Below are 23,543 nucleotides of genomic sequence, written 5' to 3'. Positions count from 1 at the left end.
CACTACAAAATATACAGATCCTCTGTATGAATTGTGATGAGTTGTATGAGTCCCCAATAAAATGGTGTTTTTTTTTAACTTTTTTTTAAAACAATTTATTGGGACTCATACAATTCTTATCACAGTTCATACATATACACACATCAACTGTATAACGCACATCTGTACAGTCTTTGCCCTAATCATTTTTTTTCTCCTCTTTTCTTTTTTTACATTTTATTAGGGACTCATACAACTCTTATCACCATTCATACATATACATACATCAATTGTATAAAGCACATCCATACATTCCCTGCCCCAATCATTCTCAAGGCATTTGCTCTCCACTTAAGCCCCTTGCTTCAGGTCCTCTTTTTTTTTTTTCCCTCCCTCCCATCCCCCCCCTCCCTCATGTGCCCTTGGTAATTTATACATCGTTATTTTGTCATATCTTGCCCTATCCGGAGTCTCCCTTCCCCCCTTCTCTGCTGTCTCTCTCCCAGGGAAGAGGTCACATGTGGATCCTTGTAATCAGTTCCCCCTTTCCAACCCACTCACCCTCCACTCTCCCAGCATCGTCCCTCACACCCTTGGTAATAAAATGGTTTTTAAAAGAAAAAAAAAAGAATTAAATTCCAATAACTATTTAGAAAATACAGATACTCAAATGAATTGAGTTTATTTGTAGAGATTTTGGGGGGCAGTAGGGGTGAAGATGGGGTGGGGAAGAATTTTGATCAAATGCTCCCCCCCAAAAAAAAATTTGAAAAACTCACTGCCATCGAGTCAATTGCAACTCATAACAACCTTCTAGGATAGAATAGAATGGCTCCTGTGGGTTTCTGAGACTGAATCTGTACGGGAGTAGAAAGCCTTGTCGTTTCCCTTGGAACATCTAGTGGATTCGAACTGCTGACCTTGAGATTAACAGCCTAACTCGGAGCCCACTATGCCAGCAGGGCTCCTGCATGGAATGCTTTCCCGTTTATGAAATGCACCTTCTGTTTGGGGGTCGCCCATGGCTCTTCAGAGCGGCCCCGTGAAATGGACAGCGTACACAGCAGTGCCATGCCTGTGTCCACACGAGTGCTCATTTACACACACAACGAGCTGTTCCTGCTGTTGCTTGCCATTTCCCCAAGGCTGCCTGTGGATTTGGAGTCGTTATTCCCTGAATAATATAACCAATGGCGTGTGCTGGGTGTATAATATAACTGCCTTCCTCCAAGTGGTTGGGACCCATGGTGGAGAATGGGAAAAATACAGAGTATTGTTCTACTGAGACCTGCTGTTGCAGGAACGAACCTGGCAGGCACGATGCTGAGTGAACTACGCCCGGCAGAAAAACACTAGCACGGTGCGATCTGCTCAGATGAAGTCAGTCTCTGTACACGAGTAGAGGCCCAGAGTCGACCAGTGGGAACCCTGGGCTGGGGGCGGCATGAGGGGTTGCTGCTTGCTGAGCACTGGGTTTCTGTTTGGGGCGATGGAAGCGTTTGGGTATCAGTAACGGTGACGGCTGCCTATGTAATTAATGCCGCTGAATTGTGCATTGAATAAATGGCTAAACTGCTAAGTTCGCTGTCTCATATAAACACACTGCCATTGAGTGGACACCAACGCAGAGCGACCCTCTGTGGGTCTCCAAGGCGGTGACAATTTTCAGATCACAGCCCAACACATAACCACTAGGCCACGCTGGGGCTCCAATACTGCTAGGTATATTTTACTATTAAAAACCAGGAGTGATGAGCTTGGCCCAAAGGGCAGACTGATTGGTGCCTCCGCTGTTTGCTGGCCAGATGGCTGGAGTGGGACTCAGATCCTCTTTGAGCCTCAGTTTTCCCAGGTGTAAGTAAGATGGGAGGCGAATGTCTGTGGACAGCTCTCCCTTCCCCCAGGTGTAAAGAGGAAATGTGACCAAGCTGTGCGCCTGCTGTGTGCGCTGTAGATCAAGGTGCAGAGAGCAGCATCTCTCAGCGCCTGGGCACTGCTGAGGCCTCTGTCCCTTCTCTGCTCAGGCCCCCATACCCTGGCCCTCTGCCCCCTGCTGGGACTGCCCATGCCCCATGATTCCTTTGTCTCCTCCGGTTTCGGAGGTCCCCCTCCCCCTCCACCCCCTTCTCTGGCCAGCCATGGTCTCTGCTTCCCCACCCTGGAGAGCTTGGAGGTAGGTGATAGGATCGCGTCTCCGTGGCAACCAGAGAGGCTTTGCCGCGCCCCCGCGGGGGGCGGAGGGCGGGGTTGCAGCGTGTTCCTTTGGGTCCCCTACAGTGTGGGTGCAGCCCGAGCCGAGCTGTCCTGGCTGCGGCTTGTGGAGGGGGCTTGAACTGCCCTGTTTCCAGGCTGCCCTGCGGTGGACGTGAGGCTGCAGGCCAAGGCTGGGCCTGCCTGGTGGACAGCCGAGACCTTTCTGTCCCGGGGCCGGGGCTGGGAATCCAGGGCTGGCCCCCTTCTTCCCAGGCAAACACAGTCCACTGACTCTGGACCCTGAATGCAAGTCACCTTTGAGCACTTAATGAATTGATGGTCTCAAACCGCTGGTGTCCGTACACCGCTGTCGGAGGGGTAATTCTCTAGAATGTTCGTGTGAAACAGGCGCTTCCCCACCTTACTAGACGGGAAAGGACTTGGGGGGCGTTTAGTGACCCTGACATTCCAGGCTTCCCTTCTCCCTCTGAGTCTCTCTGAATCTCGGGGGTGGGGACCAACCATTGGTAGGTAGTTGGGCCCCCAGGTCACCCCAGTGTGCAGCCAGGATGGGAACTGTTTGTTTCAGAGTTACGGAAATAAGCGGCGCTGGTGGCCCTGGGGTGCCTTGCCTTGCTCTCTGCTGATGCTACAGCGACAGGCGGGGGGTCCCCACCTGCACAAGGTCACATGGCTGTGGAGTGGAATGCTGGGGTTGAAACCTGAGTCTGGCTCTGCTTCTGCTCTTGACTGTGCCTGCTGCCCTGGCTCCCGCCGTTGTCAATGCCATTCTGGAGAAGGGGCCTGCCACACAGGCTCACTGTGGTGCCGGGCCACGCGGGAACTTACCGTGATGGGGCTCCCCTGGGCCCTCACGACAGGGCTCTGTGCCAGAGGTTTTGCTGTGGGCAGGCCCTCAGCAAGATGGACCATGCAGTGGCTGCAGCAATGGAGTCCAGCATAAGGACACTGGTGAGCTGGTGCGGGCCGGGCAGTGTTTCGTTCTGTGGGACGCAGGGTCACTCTGAGGCAGAGCAGGACTGGCTGGACTGCACCTGTCAGCAGCATGTCATCCAACGCAGTGCTCAGCGCCACCGAGGACAGGGTGTTGTCTTCCCTGTCCTGCAGCTGAGAACGGAGGCCAGTCTGAGAAGCTGTGACGTGCCCAAAGACAGACAGCTCCCCATCTGCAGGAGGGGGGATTCAAACCTACTTCTCCAACTCTGCACCAGCTTAGCTCGGTCCTCAGGGAGGAGGCCTGGGCTCTGGGTCTGCCTTGGGCTCTTGGTTTCCACCAGGGCGGAGAAGGTCAGACAGCTGAGGGGGACACAGGGACAGTGACACTGGCTGTGTGTGAAGGACATGAGGATAACTGGGTGCTTTCAGACTCGAGTTGATCTAAACGGTTGTGTTTAGAGTTGCTGGGGACATGGGGAGACCTGGGTTAGTTTAAAGAGTCTGGGAAAACCTCCTGAATTCGAGGACAGCAAGGCAGATCTGTACTTTTTGGGGGTGGGGCAGGGTGACAGCTGGAATGTAGATTCACAGGAGGGTCAGCGCTGGCCTCAGCAGTGGCATGAGATGAGAGGTCATTCTTCCCAAGGTTTGCAAGGAGAGACCCAGAGGGGCCCAGTGGGGATTCCAGCCCCAAAGTCCACTTGGAAGAAGTGTTTAAACTAACTCTTGGCAAAGATTTGGTGGCGCTGAGATGGTTGGCCAGAAAGGTATGGGGGAGGGGGGGTGGCAGAGCTTACTGGGAATGTGCCTGAGGGGACTGAGGCGAAACCAGAAGGACATGGGGTGGGGGGGTGGGGGGTTGAGCGTAGGAGGCATGATCTTAGGGGTTTTACAGGCTGACACTGGCTGCTGTGTGTGGGATACACTGTAGAGGATTGTCCGTGAATACAGGGGAGAATCTATATGGCTTGGACCAGGAGGAGATAAGATGCGATTCTGAAGGCCGAACCAGCAGGTTGAACCCCCCTCTCTGAGGGGTTGGATGTTGAGGTGAGGGATGGAGAAGGGCTTAAACATGGTCGTGGAATATCAGGAAGCACCAAGTGGTCCTCCGTGGAGTTTGGAGGGTGGGAATCAGGACTTTGGTTAGACACGTGGCTTCTGGGATACCTATTCGACATCTACTGGAGTAGGTAGTCCGGATCCACCAGTCTGGAGTTCAGGGCTGAAAACATCCTCAGCGTGTGGATGGTTTTGCAGATGGGTGCGCTAGATCCTGGAGACGGCAAGAGGAAATAAGGAAGCGCTGTAGGCGCGGAGGCCCGAGACCGTGAGAGATCGAGACGACCAGGAGAGACCAACACAAGAAGATGAGACCAAGTGTCCGCCGGGCGACAGGCCATGGAGTGTGGCGTCCAGAAGACAAGTGGACCAAGTTTCCAGAGAGAGGGGGGCGGGGTCTACCATCTTGAATGCTGCAAATAATAAGTTAGATGAAGGTTCTGAATGTACCGTGCTTTGACCCAAACGTCTCCACAGTGGGCGCACCTGCCCTCTGGCTGTTTGGCGTGAGAGCAGAATGGTAGGTCATGGTTCTAACCACGCTCCTCTCTGCGGCCCTGGTGGGGGGCTGGGGCGACTGCGTGACAGCTTCCCGTAGTCCCAAGTGGCTTGGCGCTTCTTGGCTTACAGGTGCATCTTCCATGTACTCCCTGTCTGTGTTTCTTCTCTTTTGTAAGGGGGTGCCACTGAGTGGAGTGAGGCTCCGTCCAACCCCGGTTTCCTGTTACCAGAAACTATAGCTTCAAAGGCCCTGTTTCCCAGTAAGGCCACAATCACCAGGCCTGGGGGCAGGACTTCAACGGATCCTTTTTAGAACATGTGTCAAGCCATAATAGCCGGGTGTGGTGGTGAAAGCTGGGGAGTCAAACCTGTGTTGTCCTCACCCTCCCCCCCCACCCCCAAAGCCAGTGCCTGAGACAGAAAGCAAACGTGCCCCCTCAGAGCATCCTCTGCCCCACCCCCACAGTTTTGTTCAGGAAGAGGTAGGAAGGGCCCCAGACCATGCTTCTGTGTTTTGGAACACTAGGGGGGTGGGGGTGGGGTGGGAAGCAGGTTGTATTTTCAGCTCTCTGTTGGTACTGGGCAGGGGCAGGGGCAGCAGCCTGGATTCTGAGTGCCTCCCACCACCTAGATTCTTCTTCCTTCCCGAGCACACATCAGAGCTGAAGGTGGGAGACCTCAGCCCTCCTCCCAGAGACAGCTCTCTGCACTGCCCAACAACGGCATGTCCGAGGTCCCCTCAGCCGTGGTGTCCCTGGGGATGTTTGACCTCTGGCCTCTGGAAGGACACTCCATTCCAGGCGTGGCATGCATCCGTTACTGTTGAATCCATTCCAGCCTATGGCCCATTCCAACCTATGGCCCATTCCAACTCATGGTGACCCCAGGCGTCTTGCAGTAGAACTCTGCCCCCTGTAGGCCTTTCACGGGCTGATTTTTTGCAAGCATGTAGCCAGGCCTGTCTTCCGAGGCACCCCATGGGTGGATGGGAATCTCCAGACTTTTCATTAGTCGCCAAATGCTTAACTAACTGTCTGCACCCTTGCCTGGGAGGCCATGGGACTTTGACTGGCCATGGTCCTCAGCAGAGGAGGACAGGCTTGGGGTGGGAGGGTGGGGCTGCCTAAAGTTCATAGTGGCTGGCAGGACCCTGCAGAGGGTAAGGGCCAGAATAGCTGCCAACCTCAGCCTGGCTCCCCCAGGCCTCACTCAGGGAGCCAAGGCGATCAGGGGGGGTCTGTGCCCCTGTCCCCAACACGCTCTGTCACCTCATCCTCCCGCTTAACTCCGTGTTCTAGCCAGGCCGAGTTATATTTAGTCCCCCTGAAGGGACCCTGCTGTTTCACACTGAGCCTTGGCCAAGACTCCTCTCTGCCTAGAACTCGGCTCCCGCCCCCCATCCGCCTGGCAAGCGCCCACACATCTCTGAGGACTCGATTAATAATATTAATATTACTACTATGCACTCAGTGCTTGACGTGGCTCTCCAGTTTAACCCTCAGGGCAGCCCTGCAAGTGTGCCTTTGTTGTCCCGTTCTCAGGCCTTCTCAGCCCTTCCTTCGTTCAGCCCAGATTTGCACGCTGCCGCTGCCACGTGCCAGGCCCTCTTCGGAGGTGCAGAGAGGCTAGGAAGTGATCCCAGGGCCCTTCCTCTGAGCCACAGTGATAAACTGCCTCCCTTCCAGTGACACCCAGGCTCTTCCAGCCATCCATGGCCCCAATGATTGCCCACCCCTGTGGGCACCACTGTGCCCAGGAGGTGCGTCTGGCCTAGCATCTGGGTTGTTTACTGGACTGCCTGCCTCTAAGCCAGTGGTTCTCAACCTCCCTCATGCCGCAACCCTTTCATACAGTTCCTCATGTGGTGGTGACCCCCCAACCATCAAATTACGTTCGCTGCTACTTCATCACTGTCATTTGGCTACTGTGATGAATTGGGTGACCCTGTGAAAGGGTCGTTCGAACCCCCTCTCCCCCAAGGGGTCGCGACCCACAGGTTGAGAACCACTGCTGTAAGCGGCCTGTCACTCAGGAGTGGGGTCCATTTTAAGTGACGGGAAACTCAGCCCATGGAGGCTTCGCTGTCCCACTCAGCAGGAAGCAGCGTGGCTGTCGCTGGTGTGACCCCACAGCTCAATTGCCGGCCTTTCCCAGCTGTCTCACAGCGGCAGCTGTGGCTCCAGTCATCGCATCTCTCCTTTTGCTTCCAAATCAACTATGTCCAGTTTAATGTGTCCCTTACAATTATTTTTTTTCATTACATTAAATTAATTTATTTTTAAACTCAATGTATTGGGAGCTCTTACGGCTATTCTAACCCTCACCGATTCTATTAGATCAAGCACGGTTGTACAATGACCGCCACCATCATTTTCAAACTTGCTCCTTCTTCTTGAACTCTTTGAAGCTGTCATCGCATTTTCAGTCCGTAGCAAGAAGCCCGCCCCCTTAATTCAATCATCGAAGTTAAAGCCTTGCCAGAGACCCCAGCTTACTTCACTTGTGTCTCATTGGCCAACAAGGAGGCAACATAAACTAGTTTGCGTTGCAAAAGAGACAGCGCGAGTCTGCTTCTTGCTTCGGCGTGACCTTTGCTTCGGAGTGACCTTTGCTTCGGAGTGACCTTTGCCCCCTTACATAGAACCAGGAACCCGTAAGCAGGGAAGTAGGGCCGGTGGCTATTGGGGAGGGAACAGAGAGAGCGGGGACCATGTGTGAGTTTGTCCCCACTTCCCAGGATCGAGATGTCTACCAAGTTTGGTGTTGTCGCTTCTCGGGATGTGCTATCTATGCGCACCTTCCTTTCTGTGTTCTTCACACCTGATGGCACTCGGTGTGGGCACTCGCCTTTTCAGCCTGTGTACCGTCTGTGTGACTTGTAATGACTACATGGTCGCCTCCCTCATGGCAATGCCATCCTTCACTCAGCCACTCCCCTGGAATGAATCAGTCGTGTGTGTGTGTGTGTGTGTGTGTGTGTGTGTGTGTGTGTGTGATATTTCACAGTCATGAGCAGCCCGCTGATTCATAACCGTGTCACTTTCTTTTTCTGTCCATCTATCATTCATCTCTGAAGACACCTTTGCAGACTGGGCGGGGTTGAAAGCTGGACCAACGGTCACAGCTTTTGATGTCAGTTGCCAAATGGAAGCAGGAAAGTTGTGCTGGCTAGACAAGAGGGTCTCCCCGTGGGGGCGGGGGGGGCATGATTTTATAATTCAGCTTTTCCATGAACTTTTGGAACCCCCTTGTGCCCACCTGCCAAGAGTTTCCAAAAGGGTCAGTTCCATGCATAAGCTGGGTGTTAGTATTATTGTTGAATTCTTGCCGATTTGATAGGAAACTTTTATTCGAAACGCGGCCCGGCACATTTGCTTGCTGTTCTTTGTTACCTTCGTTACTAGTGGGGCTAGCCGTTTCGTTTCCATCTGCGCATTTGTCTTGTCCTTTTTTTTAACGTCATCTACTCACGTTTAAAAAGAGTGAATGATTCTTTTTCTCACTGGTTTGTAAAAGTCCTGATATCGCCAGATATGGTCATCATGTGAGGTAGGTCGAGGGTTGATAGGTGAGGGGACACCAGAGCGGTATTTGAAGGCCAAATAGGATTTCACCGGCTGGACAAAGGGTGAGGGAGGATGTTCCAGGTGCAGGAACAGCATGCTCAGGGACCCAGGGGTTGGAAACTGCCTCGGGTCTGTATTCCATTCCCAGGGTCGCCAGGACAACGTACCATCCCTGCCAGTCATAAGATAACAGAGCTTTCTTCTCCAAGTGCTCAGCCCCATTCTCCGCCATCGAGCCCCTTCCCACTCATGGCCATGCTCTCGGACAGAGGAGCACTGCTGATCCTATGGGATCAGAAAGCCGCCTCTCTCTCTATCCCAAGGACTGACTAGCGGGTTTGAACTGCTCACCTGTGGTTACACTTCCAAAAATCAAGGTGTCAGCAGGACTGCACTCTCTGGAGGCTCTGTGGGAGCATCCTTACTCACCTCGTGCAGCCTCTGGCTCTTGTGGTAGCACTGCTCCAGTCTCCCCCTCCTCCTCTGCTTGTCCCTCCTGTCTGTGGTCTCCTAGAAGGACACGCGCTGTCGGATTCCTGCTTACTTGAGTAATCAGGGCGATTCAAGATCTTTAATGATGTCTACAAAGATGCACACACACACTCGCCCCAACTTTTTTTTTCCATATAAGATCACCTTTGCAGGTACTAACATAAGAATTCGGAACCCCAATGGCATAATGGGTTACATGATGAGCTACGAACCAAAAGGTGAGCAGTTCAAATCCACTAGTGGCTCCAATGGAGAACAACGTGGCTTTTTAGTCTTGGAAACAGTTATGGTCTCAGAAAGCCATAGCTGGAGTTCTACCTTTTCCTATGGGGTTGCAATGAGTCAGAATCGACTTGATGGCAGAGAGAGAGAGAGAAGACAAGAATTTGGACATGGCTTTTTGAGAGCCACTGTTCAGCCCACTTCAGGAGCCTGGAAGACATCTGACATTGCAAGGCAGCAGAAGATGACCCTGTAAAGGCCCAGTTACTGAAGCACTGAGGCTGTGGTCTTGAAGCGAATGGGGAGCAGCTGGGTGTTAAAAGGAGGAGAGACATGATTAGGTTGGCGTTGGGGCTGCTGTGTGTGGTGAGGCGGTTCCAATTGTCCTCGGAAGAGTTGATGGTGAGTGGGGAGGGTGGCTAGAAAAAGTTCAGGGTGTAAGAGGCGGGGCAAGGGAATGTTCTGGAACGACTCCCGGTTTCTGCTCCGCGTGACTTGGCAGAGGAGTGCCTTGTTGCTAAATGCCACCACTTTGGTTCCAACTTCCAGCAACGGAAGGCAACCCGGCCGGGTCCCGCACCATCCTCACGAGTGTCCCTGGGCTTGAGCCACTGTCGCGGCCACGGTGTCTGTCTTGTCGAGGGCCTCCCTCTACTGTACCCAGCATGATGTCCTTCCCCACGGGCTGGTCTCTCCTGACGACGTTTCCGATGTCCGAGACACAAGTCTCACCTCACCTGCTTCTAAAGAGCTTTGTGGCTGTTATTTGTTCCAGCGCAGAGTTGTTTGCCCTCTGGGAGCCCGTGGTATTTTGGGTGCCCTTCTCAGGCGCCATAATTCAAATGCTCTGATCCGTCGTCGGTCTTCCTTAGTCCATGTCCAACTTTCATGTACATGTGAAGTGACTGAAATCTTAGACCAGGCGCACCTGGGTCCTCAAAGGAGCCTCCTGGCGTTTAAGGGGCCTTGAGCGGCACATGTACCCACGGCGACGGACGGCTTGATCTCCTGACCGCTGCTCCACGAGCATTGGTCATAGGTCCAGGCACGATGACAGCCTAGACAGCGTCAGCCTCTTCTCCGTTGATCACGATGTTACTTATTGGTTCTGTTGTAAAGATTTCGGATTGAGTCGTAATCCATTCTGAAGGCTGCGATCCTGAAGCTTCAGCAAGTGCCTGGACAAGCAAGGTCGTATCATCTACATGTGGCAGGTTGTGAAGAAGCCTCCCTCCGATCGCGATGCTGCGTTTCCACATAAGCCGGTTTCTCCGCTGATTTGCTCAGCGTACAGATGAGTACGGTGAAAGGATACAGCCCCAGGCTCACCTTTCCCCCCTTAAAGCCAGGCGCTATTCCTTTGTTCTGCTCACACAACTGCCTCTCGCTCGACCCGGTACAGTTCTTCCTCAGTATAACGGCGTGTCCCGGAATTTCATTCCCATCCGGGCTTTGCTAGGAGGCCCTCGCATAGTTCCTAAGACGCACCTTGGCGAGAGTCTGCTTTCAGCCAAGCTCGGTCCCCCATCAGCAGTGACTCCCTGGTTCCACGTCCTCGTCGGAACCCAGCCTGGCCCTCTGGCAGCTCCCTGTCAACGGACGGCTGCAACTATGACCTTCAGCAACATGCGGCTGGCATGGGCTATCACAGAGCCAGCTCTATAACCTGAGCAATCTGTCGGGGCACCTTTCTTGGAGATGGGAAAATAAGGATTGCTTCCAGGCAGTCTCCCAAATTTCCTGGCATAGGCGAGAACGTGCTTCCAGTGCTTCGCCAGCTTGTTGGAACATTTCAGTTGGTGTCCCATCCATTCCTGGAGCCTTGTTTTGGGCTAGTGCTTTCAGTGCGGCTTGGACTTCTTCCTTCAGTGTCATTGGTTCTTGATCACGTGATGATAGTTATTCTGGGTACAGACTCGGTGCATTCTTCCATCCTTTTCTGATGTAGAAAGCATCAAAAGATTCATTATTTTACCCACAGAATCTTTCAGTATTGTAACTTGAGGCTTGAATTTTTCTTCAGTTCTTTTGGTTTACGATGACTCTGAGTGTGTGCTTCTTTCTGGTTTTGCAACTCTTCCGCTTTACATATTCGTGTGAGTATAAGTTTTAGTGAAAGCCTGGGCTGGAGTTCCGGAAGGCCATCTGGGGGAGATGTCCTGGGATCCCTAGAGACCCCATCTCCTTGGAGTGTAAGTAAGATCGGGGGAAGGGAGCAGAGTAGGGGTGACAGAAGTCTGGGAATGTCAATATCTTCTCTTAATTTTAGTATATACTCTTTCAAAGATCTTGAAAAGTTTAAGGGCTTGTACAGTGAATACCTGCTTACTCACCATCTATAGCATAGAACATGGAGCTCTGGTGGCGTAGCGATTATGCATTGGGCTGCTCACTGCAAGGTCAGCAGTTCAAAACCACCAGCCACTCCAAGGGAGAAAAATTGGGCTTTCTACTCCCATAGAGTTGTCTTTGAGGCCTACAAGAGCAGTTCTACCCTGACCTATCAGGTTGCTATGAGTCAGCATCGACTCGATGGCAGTAAGTTTTGTTTTGTCTTATTTATTTTTTTAAATCATTTTATTGGGGGCTCATACAACTCTTATCACAACCCATACAAAGATGAATTGTGTCAAGCACATTTGTACATTCATTACCCTCATCATTCTCAAAACATTTGCTCTCCACCTGAACCCCTGCCATCAGCTCCTCATTTCCCCCTCCCTCATCAACCTCTGATAATTTATAAATGATCATTTTGTCTTTTGTTTTGCTTTAATATGTAGTAATGATCCCCTTACTACAGTTACCTTAGTGCTCACTGTCCACTCTCCGTCCTGCGTCCCCCCATCTTACCTTTTCTGTATTTCAGAGTAAGTTGCAGATATCAGAATGCATGCATTCCATTAATTGTTTTTCTTTCTTAACCCTGTCCCCACCCCACCCCCACCCCTGCTCCAAGATGATATATATTTATTTAGGACCCTTCCTGTAACAGGACGTTATCTCCAGTTAAGACGGTTGTCACTTGTTTGTGTATAAAGATTTGTGCATCCTTTACTCATTCATTCATTCAATCAATCAAGAAATGTGTGCAGTGCAATGTTGGAACCCTGTCCAGCAGGCCCGCTAGCAGCTCCTTTGATAGTGACCATTCTTGTGACTTTAGCCACCTGTGTCACTTCATGTTTCGGGATTCGGTCACCTCGTTGTTCTCTGCATGTACATTCTCTGCTGCTCACTTGTAATGATTTTGCTGTTAACCCTTACAAAGTGGGAATGAGATCTGCTTTCTCTACCACAATACCCCACTACCCCTTTAGAACCCTTCCAAAATGCTGAAAGAACACTTACCCCTTACCCTTCGCCGCGGAGACCTGGTGGTTCCGTGTTTGCCCAGGTCCTGAGCCATGGTGGCGAGTCCCGCTTCTGGGGCAACTCCGTCTCGTTCATGGTTGTTCGTGACTGCTGAGCCCGGTCCCACTCCTGGACACCCTGTGTGTGTGCAGGGGCGGATGTGTCCCTCGGCTTTCAGCGCTGTAAGAGCCAGGCACACATCTGTGTCACCTACACCCCGGGCCAGATACAGAGCATGCCCCCCACTCCCCCGAGAGCGCCTTCATGCCCATCTGGCCAACCCCCACCCATTCCCCACCACAGCCCTGAGACAGCCACGACCATAACTGGTTTTTCAACCATCCATTAGATTGATCTCTTCTCCAGCTTCACAGAAGGAGCCCTGTGGGTGTAGTGGGTGAAGCAGAGGGCCGCTAAACTCAAGGTCAAGAAGTTCCAAACCACCAGCCAGTCCGTACCTCCCATAAGGAGGTACAGCCAGGGAAAGCCGAAGGGGTAGTGAGACCTTGTCCTATGGGGTCCCTGTGAGTTGACAGCGACTCGAGGGCAGTGAATTTGTTTGTTTGTTTGTTTTTGGTAAATACTACAGATCGCCCCTCCCCACACACTCACACATGCACACACACCTACACTCACACCTGTGAAAGAAGGTGGGCAAGGGGGCCAGTCCCGGAGATGGTTCGGTGGCTCCACAATTCCATCAGAAACTCAGGGGCCTCCCCTCTCTCCTCACACTCACTTCCTCTCTGTCCTCACACTCACCTCCTCTCTGTCCTCACGCTCACCTCCCCTCTGTCCTCACACTCACCTCCCCTCTGTTCACGCTCACCTCCCCTCTGTCCTCACCCTCACCTCCTCGCCTCCCCTCTGTCCTCACCCTCACCTCCTCGCCTCCCCTCTGTCCTCACCCTCACCTCCTCGCCTCCCCTCTGTCCTCACACTCACCTCCCCTCTGTCCTCACACTCACCTCCCCTCTGTCCTCACACTCACCTCCCCTCTGTCCTCACACTCACCTCTCCTCTGTCCTCACACTCACCTGCCCTCTGTCCTCACACTCACCTCCCCTCTGTCCTCACACTCACCTCCCCTCTGTCCTCACGCTCACCTCCCCTCTGTCCTCACACTCCCCTCAGGGCTCAATGCTGCTGTAGGTGCCCCAGCCATCTCACATGGGTTCCAGCCTGCAGCAGGAAGAGGCTGTTACAGGGAGCAGGGGAATGGAGCATAGCTCCAGCTAAGTCCTGCTCTTTCAACAGCTTTCCATGAAGTTCCACAAACATCCACTCGGCATCTCCTTGATCGGAAGCCCAGTACATGACCCACGCCACACACTGGGAAAAGGCAGTCACGCAGCTGGACCCTGGGCATACTGCCACGCTCAGAGAATGGGATTTCTGTGACGAGATGGGGCAGTGGACATCGGCTGCCAACAGCTCCTGTGTGTTCTTTCTTTGGAGACCTGGTGGCCAAGCCGCAGTCTGCCCAGCGGTCTTTTGTGGGCTGAAGGCTGTGCTGTGCCTGGCGGGTTCCCATCCTCCTGCCTCCCCCAGGTTCCTTCTTGCTCTGTGTGGGCTTCGCATCTTGTCCCTTTACCTGGCAGGCATCTCCTGGGCCTCTCACAGGCTTCCTTGGCTTTCGGGTGTTAGGGAGACAGGGGCTGGAGGGGGGGGAGAGGATGGGAGAGTGCCCACCACAGGGCTCAGAAGCTTTTTCAGACAACCCTGTGGGCACTTACCCTAGAAGCTGGGCCTCTCCTTCTGTAGCTCCCCCCCACTCCCTTGATCAGCCTCTGCTGAGGAGAGAGTGCTGTAGAAGGCAACTTCTGGAGAGTCGAGGGGGAAGGAAGGCTCTTGGAGACAGACAGACAGACCTGTGTTCTAATCCTTCCCGTGACCTTAGGCTGGAAAATGAGGATGCTAAGAATTGCCTCTTAGGGATGTGGGTGGTCTGTTTGGGGTACATTTGCCCAGGAAGGTGTGCCCAGGAGAGAGTGGCTGTCCCGCTGTGGCATGGAATTTTGCAGAGAGGTTAGCCACACCCCCTCTGTCCCCTCCTGCCCTGCCCTTGGGCAGTACCTGCAGAGAAGGGTTCTGGGTGTGTGATTCATGGAGTTGGTCGATGTTTCAGAGACTCAGGTGACCTGCTGGACTGGGAACTGTTGGCCAGGGTCCACCATACCTTCTTGTCAATAGACCCCAACTGTCAGTAGGGCAGTTGGGAGCCACCTTGGTGGGCAGAGGTGGCCGGGCATGTCTTTGGTGGCAGCACAGAGTGGCTCAGACCCTCGACCCTTGGGCTGACATCTGAGTGCAAGTTGTCAGCCCATCCAGCCTCCTTTTGGAATGGGATGGGCCCGTGAGCAGCAGGGCCTCTCCGCTGCTCAGAATGTCAGGATCTGGCCAGTCCCCATCCCAGCCTGGTGGTTCCCAGGCAGTGACCCTGTGTCCAGAGTGCATGGCTGGGGGTAAGGGGTAGGGTGGGCAGGGTGGTGGTGTGGTGGTTCCAGGCCCTGTGGTTCTTCTGGGCATACAGGCTCTGAGGGGAAGAAGCGTCCACACACCCCTGACAGCTTATCGGGGCATCAGGGCAGGGCCTGGGAAGGAGGTCAGTCAGCCCGAGCAGGTGCCGTCATGACACTGGAGTAGGGCCTCAGCTGCCAGAGAGCCAGATGGACTTGAACGTGGCCCTGGTGTGCCTGACCACCCTGGTGACCTGCTGACACCATTCTCTGCTGCTGGCTGCCCGAGGGCTGGCTGTGCCCGGGAGGAAGAGCCGGGTCCTCGTGGAGAACTTGGCTGTCTCAGAGCTGGCCCTGGCCCCACACCCCTCCACTCCCTCGACCACTTCTGGAGAGGAGAGCATGCCCAGGCAGCCCATGGATGTTAGGGACCCTGTGAGACACACGAGGAACCACCCCCCTCTCCCACGTCAGCCCCGGGGGCTCAAGAACAAAGGGACAGGTCAACAAGGGGGCCAGTAAGGGGGCAGCCAGGACCCTGAGCATCTGTCTAGGCGAGAGAAGACAGCCGGAGGTACAGGTGTGCCTGGCCCAGGGCCTGGTGTCCGGAGGAAGGTGTTCACAAAAGGATGTGGCCCTTAGTCAGGCAGAGCCATGAGGAGCCCCATTGCCCTCACGGGGCGGCTGTGGGCCCCGAGGGCTGAGGCTGGGGCTGGTGGCCCTCCAGTTACCCATCTGGTGCCTGGCTCCCGCTGGGGGTCTATGGTGCTGGTGTAGCCCTAGACCTTGCTCGGGGATAAGCAGGCCCCATAGGCACCTCCAGTCCGCTGGACACAGCACAGCACGGTGGTCTGGGCAGCGGTGGGATAGCCCCTCACCTCTGGGGCCTGCTCCAGGGCCTGTCAGGGCTGAGGAGCTCTCTCTGCACTAGGGCCAACCCAGCCTGGGGCCCCAGGAGGGCATGCATGTGCGTGGGCTCTGGAAGAGAGAGAGAGGGGTTCGAGGCAGCTCCAGCCTCCTGTCGCCTCCTCTCCCCTCCTTCTCCGAAGGAGGCCTGCATTGAAATGATAGAAATGGGCGCCTGCTACTGAGGACGCCCATTCTAGCGTGTCCCCGCCAGGTCTCGGCGGGCCTCCCGCCCACACGCTGCCAGCCTCGCTCTGACCTGCACGGGGCCTTGTTCAGAGGGCTTCGGGCTCCCTTGGGTGCCGTCTCTCCACCCCACCCCACCCCAAACCTGCTCGAGCCCCCCTGCAGGGCTTGGGCTCTGTGTACAATTGGTACCCAAGGAGGAGGGGCTCAGGAAGTGACATCGCTTGGCCCGCCCCCACCTCCTTATTCCCTATAAAAAGCAAAATGGTGACTCAGAGGGGAGAGTTGGACGCGTCCCGCTCCTGCTCCCCCTGTTAATTTTTAGACTTGGAATTCGGCAGGAGGGAAGGAGGCAGCGCCGGGAGCCGCCGCGGCTGACATGCAATTCAGTTGGTGGCGGCGGCGGCAGCGCATGCCTCCCCGGCTCCTGGCTGCAGCCGGAGCCCCCGCATAGCGCCGCGGGCCGTGCCTGGTGTGGCCGGGCCATGGCAGCCGGGGGCCGCCGCCGGCGCCCACTGCGCTACCAGTCCCTGGCAGCCCTGGTGGAGGATTCTCAGTGGCCCTTCCTGTTCCTCGTCTCAGACTTCAGCTACGGGGCAGAGGACTACGACGGAGAGGGGAATGAGGAGCCGAAGGGGCCCCAAGAGGGCTCGGAGACCATGCCGTACATCGACGAGTCGCCCACCATGTCGCCCCAGCTCAGCGCCCGCAGCCAGGGCAGCGGGGACAGAATCTCCCCCACCCCCCCGGAGGGACTGGCACCTGGGGTAAGTACACCTGCTTTGCCCTCTGGACTTGCGGTGAGGGGACCCCGAATGGAGGTGGGGGAGTGGTAAGGTGACTGGGGGCCTGCCTGGCTGCAGAGCTGTCACGGGACGTCCCTGGGGATATCTGGAGCTGGCTGCTGTGGCTATCAGACTGGGCCTTGTATGGTCCCCCCTCTCCCCCCCTGCTGCTCACTCAGCCACCCCCACACGGACTCACCCTCCCCTCCACCATCTGCCCCCTGTGCCTCCTGGGCGCCCTCTCTGTCTCACCTTTCATTGCCTCTGCTGCGGGGGGGGGATGCTCTGAGGAACCAGACCCTTCCCGCCGCAGGGTTTTCCTGTCGCATGCCCACCTTGCTCCCTGACTAAGGGTGGGCTGAGTAGCCCTGCAGCAGCCAGAGCTTGGAGGGTCCCACTCCACTGATTTGGGGGGAGGGGTGTTAACCCTGAGGTCTCTTCCCCCTCCCCTCAGCAGAAGCAGGCGCCCTGCCCAGGAAGAGAAGCATCTAGCGAGCACTGTTGAGAATATGCAGAGACAGGGGGGGGATCAGAACTCGCGGAGCATTACGGCCCTCATAATTCATGCTGGCTCCTGGTGGCGGGGCTGCCTGCCTTTTCCAGCCTGGGTCTGGGGTGCGTGCGGGGTCTCAGACCAAAGGGCTGACAAGGCAGAGAGACTCCCAGAGGGGGAGGCTCTTTCTGGAGTCAGGGGGAAGAACCAAAGCTGTTCCTTTGGGAGGGGTTAATACGGGGAGGGGGGCTGGGGAGCTCACGGGTCTGTTTGATTAAGGGCTTGCCCAGGGAGGTGTTTTGGGGCTCCTCTTTCCTCTCCCAGACACCGCGAGGAGCTGTCACTGAGATGCTGTGAGATGCTTTTCCCTCCTGCAGGGACTGGCACCTCCCCCTGCCTGGCTGGACCCCACCATTTCTTTCTGATCTTTCTGCTTCCTCCCTCCCCAGCCCCCTGGCCAGCCTCCACCCCTCAAAGAGCATTCACCCCCTCTTCACACCCCGGGGTGGTAGATGGCGACTGTGAGAGCCTTTGGCAACAAGGGTTGGTAACAACGGGCTTCCCACTGGGGGAAGCCACAGTGTTGCCATGGCAACAGAGAGCGGGCTGTCAGGCTGCCTTTTGAGTTTGGAGGGTAGGGGGCGATGGGAGGTGGAGGGGATTCCAGAGGCCCTTGGTCAAGTTCAGCCTCTCCCCTACCCCCAGCCCAGGCAGCAGTTCTAGGATTGCCTGATATTACCATCCTGAGGAGGGTAGGGGGCTAGAGAGCGCCATCTTGGCCATGCAGGGACAGGTTTTGCCACTGAGGGAGAAGGGTGTTCTGAAACCTGCACTGAAATGAAGTAAGGGGGAGCAAGGAGGAGAAAACGCCGCGCCCACCTCGGACGATGGTCTCAGAGGCCTTAATGTAAGAGTGTGGAGCGACTCATTGGGGAAAACTGGCTGTGAGTTAGGAGCCTCTGGCCAAATGAATTCAGTGGCTTGCTGGCCAAAAGGGGGTTGTGGTCACTTGCTTCTCTCCCCCTCCTCCTCCTCCCCCTCCTCCTCCTCACATGGCCACCTTGCTGGAGTGTTGTCCATCCAGGTGAGGTCCCCTAAGGAAAGGGCCTGTCCGGAGCTCTCTCCCAGGAGCCAGGCTGCAGGTATCCTGGGCCCATACTCCCACCTTTGGGGGCTGTGGCTTCACTTCAGGCCCCTAGGGAGAACAACTTTTTTAAGGAGTTTAAGGTTTAAGGAGTTTGCACTGAGAGAGTTGCAACAGAGTGACTTGGTGTACCAAAGCTGGCCCCCAGAGCTCTTGGGGACTCCAGGATCCACACTTTTGACTGGAGGTAGAAAGCTACAGATCCTAGCCAAAGATTCCAGCCCATTCCTCCTCTGGCCTGAGCTACCTGCTGTGCTGGAGTGGCATTTCTGCACCACTGGTCCCACCTAGTGGACATTTTAAGTATTGCTGTTTATATTTGGGGTGCCTCCCCAACCCAACCAAATTCCCTGCCCTCCAGTCCATGCTGACTCATAGGGATCCTATAGCTCAGGATAGAACCGCCCCTGTGGGTTTCTGAGACTGTAACCCTTTACGGGAGTAGAAAGACTCCTCTTTCTCCCTTGGAGCTTCTGGTGCTTTTGAACTCCTGACCTTGTGGTCGAGAGCCCCAGTCATACCGCAAGAGTATTAATAGATGAGTGTTTGGAGAAATACTTTGGTTAAAAAGGCCAGGTTTTTTGCTACTTGGCTGTGCTCAGCTGGCCAGGCTGGCCTCCTCCCCTGCCAGGCTTCCTGTTGAGACCTTGAGAACATAGGGGTTTTTTTTGGACCCGATCGGACAATTGTTCTACATACTCAGATATCCGGGCTCGGGTAAGGCCTGCTAGTTGGACCCTCCACCCTCAGATGGTCAGCCAACTCATGCCTGGAAGCGCCAGGTTTGGCCTGACTCTCCCAAACCCAGCAAATGATGTGAGCTATTTGGGGCGAGTGTCACAACCCTGAGCCTCCGAGGTTTCCTCGTTGCTAAGTAGGACTGAGCTGGAGTCCTGGTGGTGTCGTGCTGTATCGGGCAGCTAACCGAAAGATCAGCAGTTCAAAACCACCAGTCACTCCAAGGGAAAAAGATGAGACCTTCGACTCCCGTGAAGAATGACAGTGGGAACCCCCCAGGGGCAGTTCTACCCTGTCCCGAAGGGTTGCTGTGAGTGGGCATCGTCTGGATGGCAGTGAGTGAAGTAGGACTAGCTGAAGAGAATTCAAAAGTGGTGGCAGAATTCAAAGGTGGTTACAGCAGCACATCGGCAGGGTACTGCCTGAAATTCAAGGTGGATTCCAGATGAGAACACAGAGCGAGGAAAATATCGTCACTGATACCCGGTGGATTTTGCCTGGCAGCAGAGAATACCAGAAAGATACTCGCCTGTGTTTCACTGACTGCGTGGATCATAACAGATTATGGATCATATTGCGAAGAAAGAGAATTCCAGAACATTCTGTTGTGCTTGTGCGAAGCCTGTGCATACAGGTAGTTCAAACAGAGCAAGTGGCTATTGCTTGATTTAACGTCAGGAAAGGGGGCGTGTTGAATCCTCTCACCACACTCCTTCAGGCTGTGTGCTGAGCACGGAGTCTGAGAAGCCGGACTAGGCAAAGGAGGCGACAGCATCAGGATGGGCGGAAGGGCTGTCCACCACCTGCAATATGCAAATGACACCGCATTACTAAAAGCGCAGAGGACTTGGCGCCCTGGTGGGTAAAGAAAGACCAAAGGCTGCAGCCTTCAGGATGGACTGCATCTCGGCGTAGGAAAGCCAAGCTCCTGAAAGCAGGACCAGTCTGCAACACCACGATCAACAGCGAAAAGCCTGCACTCAACCCGCGATGGGCACCCATGGGAGCAACGACCAAGAGATCAAACAGGTGTCGGGCGGGACAGATCTGCTGCGGACGTCCTCTTTAAAGTATGAGGAAGGGCCGGTGCTACCTTGGGGACTAGGGTGCCTCTGAGCAGACCCTGTGGGATTTGAGAGCACATTGTTCGCATGTGAAGTCTGGCCAGTGAGTAGGGAGGACTGAAGACGAACGGGCGCATCCGAACCACGGTGCCAGCGAAGAAGACTGCACGTGCCTTCCACTGCCAGAACAGGGACACATCTGTCTTGAAAACAAGGCAGCCGGGATGCTCCTTGAAAGCAAAGATGGCGACACTTCTTCTCATGTACTTGGGACATGCTGTCTGGACAGACGAGTCCCTGGAGACAGACATCATCCTCGGCAGTGGTGGAGCAGTGGTAGATGCTTTGCCTCTGGTTCAGGAGACCTGGGTTTGATTCCTGGCCAGTGCGCCTCATGGGCAGCCACTACCTGTCTGTCAGGGGAGGCTTGAATGGTGCTGTGAGACTGAACAGGTTTTATTTAGCAGGGCCTCCAGACTAAGGGGGGCTAGGAAGAAAGGCCTGGGGATCTACTGCTAAAAAGGCAACCAATGAAAACAGTCTCTACACTGCTATTGAAACCCGAAGAACTAGCTGGGGTCTGGCTGCTACTAACAACTGCTCTGAAAGGGGTCACATTAGAAGGGCCTGGACAGGGCAGGAGGGAATCGGGGATGGATGCTTCACTTCAGCTGATGAGTGAGGGGCTCCTTTGGCTCAGCCAGGGTGATGGTCTTAGGGAGAAGCTTGCTCCCACAGGCCTCAGACTTCTCCGGACCCCTCCCAGGAGCTTCAGTACAAAGGGCCACAAGGCCACAGTCCCAGCTATGTGGCCTGAGGGATATCACCCACCCTCCTGGACACCAGTTGGCTCGTCTGCACAGTGAGGGCACTGAGAAGCCCCTGCTGGCTGCTCGCAGCTCTCCTGGGGCTTCTGGGAGATGGGGTCAGGGTGCGGCATTGGCGGTGCACCTTCTGAATTGTAAAGTCGATAGAATCCCTGGGTTGATACATCAGCTGCCAACCGAAGGTCTGGTCCTTTCAGTCCTGACGACCTTGCGGAGCATGGTGCTGCCCTCTGAGGTCACCGTGGGTCAGGCTAGACTAGATGGTACCAGTGCAGCTCCTGGTACTAGAAACAGATTAGGTGATACCATTCAGTGTCAAACCCAGCCTGCCATTTCTATGGTACCCAGGTCAAAGGGTGTCTGATGAAGTGCTGAGTGTTGGGGCTCTGACGCCAGCCATCAAGGGAGTCCAGAGCTGCGGGTAGAGAAGTGACCGCCAGGCTGACCCTCTCCTCTTCCTCCCCTGCCTCCTCACCATCAGCACAGCTCCGAGGGGGAGCCTGTCCACGGTCCTCATATTCTGAATCCCATCAGTCCCACGAGGTCGGTGCTACTGTCAGATCCATTTTTCAGTTGAGGAAACTGAGGCATGGAAGGGTGACACCCCTTGCATAAGATCATTCAGCTTGTGAGGCTCTTGGCCGCTGTTCAGTCAGTGACGCCCCTGCAGCGGAACATCCTGTTCCCCAGGCTCCCGACATCCCCTTGGTCAGTCGCAGCTTGGACTGCGTATCAACGGTGGTCTCTCTGAGGCCACAGCCTGTGTCTCCTTGCCTTGTCAATCCCTTCCCTGATGGGAGACCTGATAAGGAGTGGGCTAGGTGTTGGGCTGCTATCTACAAGTCAGCAGTTTGAACCCAGCAGCCATTCCACAGGAGAAACAAGAGGCTTTCTGCTTCTGTAAGATATACAGCCTGGAAACCCACAGGGCCAGTTCTGCCCCGTCCCATAGGGATCTATGAGTCCGCTTTAACTCCGTGGCGGTCAGGATGGTTTTCTGGAATGGCTGGGCCAGGTGGCCAGCTTGCGAGATCAGGAGGTCCAGAATGCCAAGGACTCCAATGGCTTTTGTCTATGTGGTTCCCATCAGCGTCTCCCAGCTCAAGTTGGCCCAGAGCTCACTGGGTGTTTGTGGCCTTGAACCGAGTGGGGCTGGGATGGCCAGGAGGAGGCTGGGGCGGGCACATGCAGCCTCAGGATGGAGGCGGGAAGAAGGGCTCCTTCCTCTGCCCTCCCTTGGTCCTGGCTGAAGCTTTGAGCTTGGGGTTTGAGGTGGCAAAGCAAGGGCACTGCCTCTGGGTCATGGAGAGGCCATGTGAGGAGCCAGGAGCTTCTTAAATGGTGGGGATGGTTAGCTGCCAACTGCTTGGTCTTGGCAGCCTTGTTCCTCACCTCTCCCTTTCTGCATCCGGCACAGGTGCCATGCCATAACCCACAGGCTTCCCTACTTGTGACTTGTTCCTACCACCAGGAGCACGGGCCTACGTGTGGATGAGGCTCCTTGGGCTCAGGGGGCTCCTTGGCTTGTCCTGGTAGAAGCCAGGGAAGCTCTGGGACCAGGCTTTCGGGCCCGCTGCCTGGCCTCCCTCCTCCCTCCCTCCTGATTCAATGCCTTGGTTGTGGTCCTCATTTCTCTGCTTAGCAGACACCCTCATCTGCTTTGCCAGCCAGGCCTAGGCCCCCCCTTTCACACCTGTCTTCCCTGGGCCTTTCCCCTGCTGCCTGGACCTCCCTCCCTGATGTGTGTGTGGATCACCATTAAACACCCATCCTGCTTCTGCCAGGACAACCACTCACAAAGCAACACCAGCTCTGTACAGGCCACTGCTCACTGCTTGTCCTGGGCTCTGTGAGTGCGATGGGGAGGTGAGCCAGAGCCCCTCTTGAGCATCGAGGGCCTGAGTTTTTGAGGAGGGGGCCAGGAGGCCAAATGTTCAGGTTACCAGGTATCACATTGCCCCCGAAATAAGCTCTGTGAAAGGCACAAGACGGGCCCTCGCACTACCTACATGCCAGGCAAGAGGTGACCCTCCTGTGGACAGCTAGGTGGCCCCTGGGATCTGTGGCTCACCCATGAGCATTTATGGGCTGCCTGGCTCCCAGCCAGTGGACTGATTCCCCTCGTCGTCGCCTACTTTCTCCACTAGTGGGAGCTCGTGAGGCCCGAGTAGCTTTTCTTCACCTACATCCTAAGTGCTCCTGTTGTTGACTGCCTGCCCAGGGCGTGACAGCCTAGCCCCTTCTATCTGGAGGGCCACCCAGAGCCCTCAGCCTCCTGCCTGTCTGCACAAAGAGTGGATGAAAAACCGGAAACATTTTCATAGTGCTTCCTAAGTGCCAGGCACTGTTATTACAAACAAAGGCCAAACCCACTGCCACCGAGTCGATTCTGACTCAGAACACCCCTCTGGACTAAGCATTTCTCAGACGGTCGATCTTTGTGGGACAGACAGCCTCACCTTTCTGCCAAGGAGCACCAGGTGGGTTTAAAAGGCCAACCATGTGATCAGTGCTTACCCCACGGAGCCTCAGGCAAACACCGTTACAGCTTTTTCTAGAAATCAGCCCATGTGGTTCCCAACATGGCACTGTGGTTGCCCCGTTTTACAGGTGTG

General features: G+C 55.1%; 1 protein-coding gene across 2 annotated transcripts in view; it reads left to right on the top strand.

Annotated features, from left to right (window-relative positions):
* ABR (ABR activator of RhoGEF and GTPase) overlaps positions 1-23,543 on the top strand; it is a 216,054-nt gene that overhangs the window by 89,250 nt on the left and 103,261 nt on the right. For both annotated transcript variants that reach the window (XM_075561252.1, XM_075561253.1), the window contains exon 2: positions 16,460-16,644. In XM_075561252.1, the coding sequence (XP_075417367.1) occupies positions 16,460-16,644 (185 nt within the window). The remainder of the gene's footprint in view (positions 1-16,459; positions 16,645-23,543) is intronic.

Source organism: Tenrec ecaudatus, chromosome 10, assembly GCF_050624435.1.
Source record: "Tenrec ecaudatus isolate mTenEca1 chromosome 10, mTenEca1.hap1, whole genome shotgun sequence".
In the NCBI taxonomy this organism is placed as follows: Eukaryota; Metazoa; Chordata; class Mammalia; order Afrosoricida; family Tenrecidae; genus Tenrec; species Tenrec ecaudatus.
This window is presented reverse-complemented; position numbering and strand designations above follow the sequence as displayed.